We start from the raw sequence: 8,344 nt of genomic DNA on the forward strand, positions 1-8,344 counted from the left end.
GGCCCTCTATGGCTCCGAGCTCACCTGCATCATTCACTTCCCCAGCAAGAAGGTCCAGCAGCAGCTGTGGCTCCAGTACCAGAAAGGTAAGCCTGGAGGGCTTGCTGGAGGTGGCGGCCAGCTGAGACATGGAGGTCAGGCTGCTGGGGAGATAACTGAGCTCCCTGGGAGCCAAATCCTAGCTCTGCCACGTAGGAACTGGGCGGCCGTAAACAAGTCCCTGCGCCTCTCAGGGCTTCATGTTCACCGGGGATGGAATGAGGGACCGTGTGATGATTCCTCAGGATTCTTAAAGTTCAGGCGTTTTCTGAGACCCCAGGGTGGACTTCAGAACTCTGGCCTTCTACTGCGAGTTCCTTGTTTCCCACTCTGTCCTCTCAAAACAACTGCCAAGGTCAGGAGGCTGGGGAAACTGTAGGGGAGATGAGAGCTATCTCGTTGACACCTTCTCTCTGGGCTTCTTGGAAGAACCTAAGGGGAGCGCCGGCTCCTTTGGGAGTGACCAACTCATGTCTGAGGGGACAGTTTCAAGTCTCACCATGGAGACGCCTTTGCCCTCAGGCAGGGTCACCAGGTCTTATTTCCCTCCATTTCTCAGCTATTTATCAGAATTGGAATTTCCCTGAAGCAGAAGACCAGTCTCTGTCACTCCCCTTGGGAAATCTGTCCCCTTCTCACCTCAGTTTTCCCTTCCTGTGAAATAGGTACTTCAGTGATTCCTGTCTACTTCCTACATTAAAGGGAAGTAGTTTATGCAATAACATTTTGAGAAAGACAGAAATAAGGCATACATGCATTGTGTATTATTATAGCAGTTCCATGTAGTCACAGGCTCATTTCACTGATGAAAAAATGAGTGTCGGATAGGCTAACAAGTCAAGTGCTCTGTGGACACATAGCTAATACGCAGCAGGGTGAAGATCACTTCCTGTTATCATTGTTACTATTCTTATCAATTAATTTAAAAAGAGAGGCTCTCGATGGATGGGAAGGGTGAGGAGCGATGTTAAAAATGTGCTTGTACCTTCTCCATGTGGTCCAGCTACATGGCCTCCAAGAACCAAACCAAGAGTAACTCAAAACCACAGAATGCAGGTGCTGGAAGGGATCTGACAGCTCTCACTGGGCTCAGCACCCTCGTTTTACAGCTGGGAAAACTAAGGCTTAAAGGAAAGAAGAGTCTTGCTCAGAGTCCCTCAGCTCCCCTGGATAGGGCTCTCCATTCCCCATCCAGGTCTTCTCCTGCTGCCCCTCATCCCCGGCCGGATGGAGCTCCTGCCTTTGTCCTTTCCAGAACCCTTCCCTTGGCACCCTCCACCCCGTCACAGTCTCACCCCGCCTTCCCTCCTGTGTGCAGCTGTGTGGGGCATGGGGTGGTTTATAGGCACAGGGGAATAATTGAGTTGTCTGGGAATAGCTTCGTTTTATGGCTGTGACAATGACAGTCTTTAAGGAAGTGCATTAAATCAATAGAAGTCTCATTGTGCTACCCTATAAATAACGTGACACATCATTAAGCAGAGCAATAAGCTTCTGGACTTCAAAGTAATACAATTAGGTTATGTTTATAAAAGCCTTCCTCACTGTGGCCACTGAACTAATTTGCTTCGTCCTGCGTTCGGGGCCTGGGACATGACTCTCAGGCTGCACCCCACCCATAGCCTTCCTTGGCTGCTTCCAGGACCTGGACTTTTTCACTCCAGAAAATGCCATTCCTTGTCCACTGGTTTATGGCCAAGTAGGATGGGGAGAGGGGCAGATGGAAGCTGGCACAGCCACCAGGGGTCCCTTCAAGACTCAAAGAGGTTTCAAGTTTGCCACAAACTTGCTGGCTGAACTTGGTCCAGTAGCTTGGCTTCTGGGCTTACAAGGCAAAGGTACTGTTCTCTCCTCTCTCCCATATTGGCTCCCAGAACAGGATGATAGTGAAAAGTGAAAATGTTAGTCGCTCAGTTGTGTCTGACTTTTTGCGACCCCATGGACTGTAGCCCGCCAGCCTCCTCTGTCCATGGAATTCTCCAGGCAAGAATGCTGGAGTGGGTAGCCATTCCCTTCTCCAGGGGATCTTCCTGACCCAGGGACTGAACCCGTGTCTTCCGCATTGCAGGCAGATTCTTTACCGTCTGAGCCACCAGGGAAGCCCCAGAACAGCACAGTGACGCACTGTGTTAAGACGGCTTAACTGACCTGCATGTTTCCTCTCTCTGTCTTTACCTGAGGTGACATCAAGCACTGTAGTTTCACTTTTTAAATTTGGAAGTGATGCTGGAGAGGAAGTGGTAGAGAAGCTGGAAATTTCCCCTGAGCGATGGAAAAGCTTCTAGACTTACGGCTAGCTGAGGTGTGTCTCCTCTCCCCCCAGCCACCTTTGTGTCACCAGCATCTGTGTGTCAGCTGTGTGTCACTGACATCTGTGAAACCAGGGTTCACTGGGGACCAGGTCAGGATGAATGTGGGGTTGGAAGCTGATCACTCTGGGGCCAGAGCTCGTGGGGAAGAGGACAAATCAGAACAATGTCAAGTGGGACTGTTGTTGTTTAGCTGCTAAATTGTGTCCAACTCTTTGCGACCCTATGGACTTAAGCATGCCAGGCTTCCCTGTCCTTCACCATCTCCTGGAGTTTGTTCAAACTCATGTTCATTGAGTTGGAAATGCCATCTCATCCTCTGTCACCCCCTTCTCCTCCTGCCTACGATCTTACCCACCATCAGGGTCTTTTCCAATGAGTCAGCTCTGGAATTTCAATCCCATGGCCTCCAGAATGAAAACCATAATCACAGAAAACTAACCAAACTGATCACATGGACCACAGCCTTGTCTAACTTACTGAGACTCTGAGCCATGCCAGGCAGGGCCACCCAAGGCGGATGGGTTATGGTGGAGACTTCTGACAACGCGCGGTCCATGGAAGAAGGGAATGGCAAGCTACTTCAGAAGTAGTGCCTTGAGAACCCCATGAACAGTATGAAAGCCTTTTTCAAGTGGGACAGAAAAGATTTCAAGTCCTGGTACCTCTTCTTACATCCCTGTCAGGAAACCTCAGGCAAAGTAATTTCTAAGTTTCAGAGAGAAGAGACCAAATGGGGCATGTATAACAACCACGGACGTTGTAGAGCCCTTCGAGGTATACAGGCCTGCCTTTGGTCTTTCCATCTACCCCTTGAGGCAAAAAAGGCAAGAGGACCCACCTCTGATCACTGCAAAAGGGGGACCTGAACTCAGAAGTGATCGGGGGCTTGCCTGGACCGCACAGTGTGTTCCTGAGTGAATTAGTGTTTAAATTCCAACCTGAGTCCAAGATCCTGGTCTTTCCAAGTTTACTAATTAATGGTGGGGCTCTGGTCACTGTTGTGATCCAGCCACTAGAGATCATGGAAGGTCAAGGGGGTTGGGTGAATGTGCCTGATTAAAATATCTCCCATGAGAGTTTCACTCTTATTCCCATAAGTGCTTAGAAGTGTGCATTCCACAGGAAAAAGAAAGTCACATTGATCATTCATTACCCTCTGGTTCATTGGTATTTCCTAAGTGCTTCTTCACTGCAGACCTCGTGCCATGTGCTGGGGTGTTAAAGTAGGCAAGACGTGGGTGCTGTCCATGAAGGGGTTCAGCCTGGATGAGCCTTCCAATACCTTGTCGTTTTCGTGATAGACTTTTTTTTTTCCTTTGATCTACCAATAGGCCGCTGGAGAAAGGCAGGTGGCTGGTGTGCGGTCGGGAACTCAGTCACTGTCACCCGGTGGCCCGTGTCTTTTGTTTCGTATGCCAGTTCTGATCAGTTGAGGAGTGGCTTGTCTAGACACTGTGTGGAGGTCACCGGGTCATTAGAAAAGAACGCTGCGATCAGTTAGCAGTAACTGCTCCAGATGCAGAAAGGGGAAGTGGTGGTTAACACTTACATATTGCTTCCAAGTAATAGGGCGAAGTGAAAGCTAGAATAACAGACCCAGCTTCTGACGCAGATTCCAGAGAGACATTGGGAATGCCAAGGAGGACGGGAAAGATCCAGGCAGGGAGGAGAGGATATTCCGGGCATTCCACCAGTCCGAAGGGGACTGGAGCACTGGACAGGTCAGCTGGATGGTGCTGGCGGAAGCCAGGGACAGCTGGACCTCAGGAGCAGCTACAGTAGCTGAAGTCATCCCAGGAAACTCCAGCCCAGGTGCGATTCCCTTGGAAGCTCTTCAGTCTGCTGCTGTCCCTCAGCCATCACCTGTGCTCCCAGGCCAGGCTCCAAGTGCCTTGTGAAGTTTCTAGTTTCTGTCCCAGCTTAATATTTTCACTCTATGCTGCTGTGTTCCCGATACACCTGTATTTGAAAAGCTACCTTTCTCTTAATCAGGGCTTCATTTCCTTCTTTGACTTGACATTCATACACTTCCTAGCTGTGACCTTGACACATGAGTCATAGTTATGGTTCTTCTGGCTATCTTGGATAAAGACTTCCTCATTTGGAGATAAATGACAAGTTTTGCAGTCAGATGGACCTTGGTTCCAGTCCCAGTTTCCCTCTAACAAGTTGTGTGATGTTGGACAAATTGATTCACACTCTAAGATCGATTTTTCCATTTTTAAGATATGGGATCCAGTGAAAGCGTAGACCCATCAATGATGACTCATCTAGCAATGAGCTGGGCACTTAATTGTTACCTTGATACAGTCCACTCCCTGCACCGGTGGCTGCCGCATCCACCTGATAACAGTGATCTCAGATGTGTGTGTATGTGTGTGTGTGTTTGTAGTGCACATGTGTGTCTATGGGGGCAGGGGGAGATGCGGCTACTAATTTACTCCCCTCTCTTGTCAGCTAACTTAGGACCAAGGACAGGGGTAGATTGAGAGGGACTCCTGGGGTAGAGCTGGTGAGGGAGGGAGCCTTAAAGCTCTACTAGGAAGACATCAAAAGACTCCGTAACCCTGCCCTTTTGTTATGCCCTGTTATTCCCTGTTTTGAAGGGATGGCAATGCATGCAGAAATAACCAATCTGGTAGGTTTCCTGAATTCACAGTTGCTTCTTTTGCATGGAGAAAGTAACTATGGAAGATAAAGGATGTATGCATGTAAAGGAATTGTCCATTCTGTGAGAGAGAGAGAGAGCGACAAAGACTGAGGGAGATAGGAGGAGACAGAAAAATGAAGAGGGACAGACACGGGGAAACCAAAATCCACAAAGACAAATGGAGGGACAAAGTGGAGAAGCGAAGATGGATGCAATTAATGTCTTTTCCAAATTTAGAGACTCGGTGACCCTGCCGAAAGGACATACTCCGTGTGAAGGTTGGACCGCTCTTGAGTTTGCATCAGGAGAGTCTATCGCATAGAGATGTCCCCACAGATAAATGCCTGTCGCCACCTTTAAAAGATGTTTTATCTCTATTATAATTTCCCAAGACTGTCCAAGAGAATGAATTTCTGCATTTCCATTTGAATTACAATGCACTTTTGAATGTCAGCTAAAGCATACCTAGATTACTCTTTAAAGGAATTCTGGCTGTTTGAAAGACAACCTAAGGGCTTGGGGTGGGGGAGGAGAAGGGAAAGATGTAGTCAAGTGTCACCTCCTTTTGTCAGGACAGGGGTGGCCAAGGGGCTGATGGGAGCTGGAGAGTTCTCCCGGGCCTTCAGTTTCCTGAAGAAACTTCCCGAGAACTTGCTTCAGAGATGCCAGCTAGACATGCAGGGAGTCGATCTCAGAGCTGAGACCTGCACAGGTTTCACTTCCCTGGTGATTTAATCTTCAGGGCAGGTTTCAGTTCCCGCTTGTGTGCCCTTTCATTATCATTTGATGGAGCTGGCCACTTCCTGCTCGAGGCGCCATCTGATGCTTGCTTCCTTGGCACCAGGGGACTCTTCCTGGCCGTTGCCCACCTTCCTTCTGGCCTGTTCCTTCTGTCTCCTTCACAGGCTCATCCTTCTCTGCCAAACGGGTCAGTGTGGTTTTGCAGGACTGCCATTGTCTCCGTGGGGACTCACAGCCATGCTGTCTGTTACCATCCCTACACGGATGACTCTGGCTTTGTGGCCTGCCTCCAAGCTTTCCTCTAATAATGTGCTCTCATGCTAGCTCCCTGCCTGCCCAGACTCGGCCCCACACAGCCTAGAATGTTTCCAGTGTTCTAATGCAGAGCACCTGTATGTGTTTAGAAGCAGAGCCACAAACCTAGAAATCCTTCTCAGCATCTCCCTCTCCCTTGCTCCCACCCATTTCCAAACCGTAGCAAGTCTTATCAATTTCAATTTCCAAATAGTTCTTAGAATTGCCCACTTCTCTCCATCTCCCTGCTGCCACCATCATGGCTGGGCTGGACTCTAGCACTGCCCCCTGCCTGGCCTCCCTGCATCCACCTGAACCCCATCAGTCAAGCTGCACAGCCCTGAGGACATGGATCTGCCTGGGTTCGCCAAAGAGACAGAACCATCAGGATAGATGGGTTGGTAGACATGTAGATAAAAATATATTATATATAATATTCACATATACATGATATAGATTCATATGATATTTATAATACATATAATATATATGAAAGCTATATATAACTGATTCTGTATCTCTAGATATATATACACGGGGCTTCCCCAGTGGCTCAGTGGTAAAGAATCTGCTTCCAATACAGGAGACGCGGGTTCAATCTCTGGGTTGGGAAGATGCCCTGGCAAACAACAATAGTACACACACATATATATCCAGATATATATATTGCTTCCCAGGTGGCACTAGTGGTAAAGAATCCCAGCTGCCAGTGCAGGAGAGGCAAGAGATGTGGATTTGATTCATGGGTCGGGAAGATCTCCTGGAGTAGGAAATGGCAACCTGCTCCAGTATTCTTGCCTGGGAAATCCCATGGACAGAAAAGCCTAGTGGGCTACAATCCACGGGGCTGCAAAGAATTGGACACAACTGAAGCAGCAGAGCGTGTGCACACACACACACACATACACATGCACACACACACATACACACAATGTTTATCACATAAGTCAAATTCTAACAACAAACCTCTTCATATAGATATGTTTATATTTTATTATAATATAAATAGTATATATAATACAACCCTTAAGAGATGAGGGTTTTGATCCCTGTGTTGGGAAGATCCCCTGGAGAAGGAAATGGCAAACCACTCCAGTATTTTTGCCTGAAAAATCCTAATGAAAGAGGAGCCTGGTGGTCCACTGGGTCACAAAAGAATTGGATAGTTATCTGCACACCTCATGGCCCAATCAAGTCCACATAATAAAATGAAGCATCATGGGATGTTTCTAAAATGGAGATTCCCATCATGCCCTTCCTCGGATGCAAACTCCTGGGTGCTTTGTCATTGCCCTGAGGCTCATTTCCAAACTCCTCCCCATGGCCTCAGGACCTTCTCAGACCTGTTGTGTCCCCATCGGCCACCTTAGCCCCATCTGTCCCCATGCTCTGCCTTTGATTCACACTGAGCCTCCTACTCCTTAACCATCACACAGGTTGAAGTCTCAGCCTGGCCCTGCTCACCTGTGCCAAGGTCTGTGTGCTGGTAGGAGGTGGCTGAGTGTCCCTTGCCCCTCCCCTGGCCCCTCGGGCCACGGAGCTGTGTGTGGGATGGGCCTAGCTCCAGGCTGGTGTTTTTCTTGGAGGCGGCAGGAGGAGGTTCAATACGAGCTGGACACTCCAGGGCCTGCAGTACGCCAGAGGAGATGGCCAACTTAGTTCTCAGAATCATGCAACAAGATGATACAGGATGTGGTTCATTAAATACAACTAGGCCCAGGAGACTGCTGTTTCCATCAGATGAAATTACCAAAAAAAGGGCATTTGTATCCCGGTTTAGATTGAGTCTGTCTGGAATGGAACATTCTTGTCTCTTTTCCTAATGGTGTGTCCTTATACCCCTCTGCCTGTGCTCAGTGCGGAGCGTCTCACAAAGCACTTCCACGTACTTTATTCATCCAGTTTACTCCTCCCAAGCAGCCTGAGAGGTCAGGTCGCTATCTGCATTTCACACTTGAGGAAACTGTGGCTGAGATGGGTAAGATGATTTGTGGACGTTCTAGTGGAGGTGATGGAATTCCAGTTGAGCTATTTCAAATCCTGAAAGATGACATTGTGAAAGTGCTGCACTCAATATGCCAGCAAATATGGAAAACTCAGCGGTGGCCACAGGACTGGAAAAGGTCAGTTTTCATTTCAATCTCAAAGAAAGGCAATGCCAAAGAATGCTCAAACTACCGCACAATTGCACTCATCTCACACGCTAGTAAAGTAATGCTCAAAATTCTCCAAGCCAGGCTTCAGTAATACATGAACTGTGAACTTCCAGATGTTCAAGCTGGTTTTACAAAAGGCAGAGGAACCAGAG

At 48.3% G+C, this 8,344-nt stretch overlaps 1 protein-coding gene across 1 annotated transcript in view; it reads left to right on the forward strand.

Annotated features, from left to right (window-relative positions):
- The window catches only part of LOC104985123 (astrotactin-2), a 553,919-nt gene that overhangs the window by 275,659 nt on the left and 269,916 nt on the right, over nt 1–8,344 (forward strand). Inside the window, exon 8 of the mRNA XM_010835130.1 lies at nt 3–86. Coding sequence (XP_010833432.1) covers nt 3–86 — 84 coding nt within the window. The remainder of the gene's footprint in view (nt 1–2; nt 87–8,344) is intronic.

The sequence above is a fragment of the Bison bison genome, unplaced genomic scaffold (genome assembly GCF_000754665.1).
Source record: "Bison bison bison isolate TAMUID 2011002044 unplaced genomic scaffold, Bison_UMD1.0 scf7180017864039, whole genome shotgun sequence".
NCBI classification, from domain to species: Eukaryota; Metazoa; Chordata; class Mammalia; order Artiodactyla; family Bovidae; genus Bison; species Bison bison.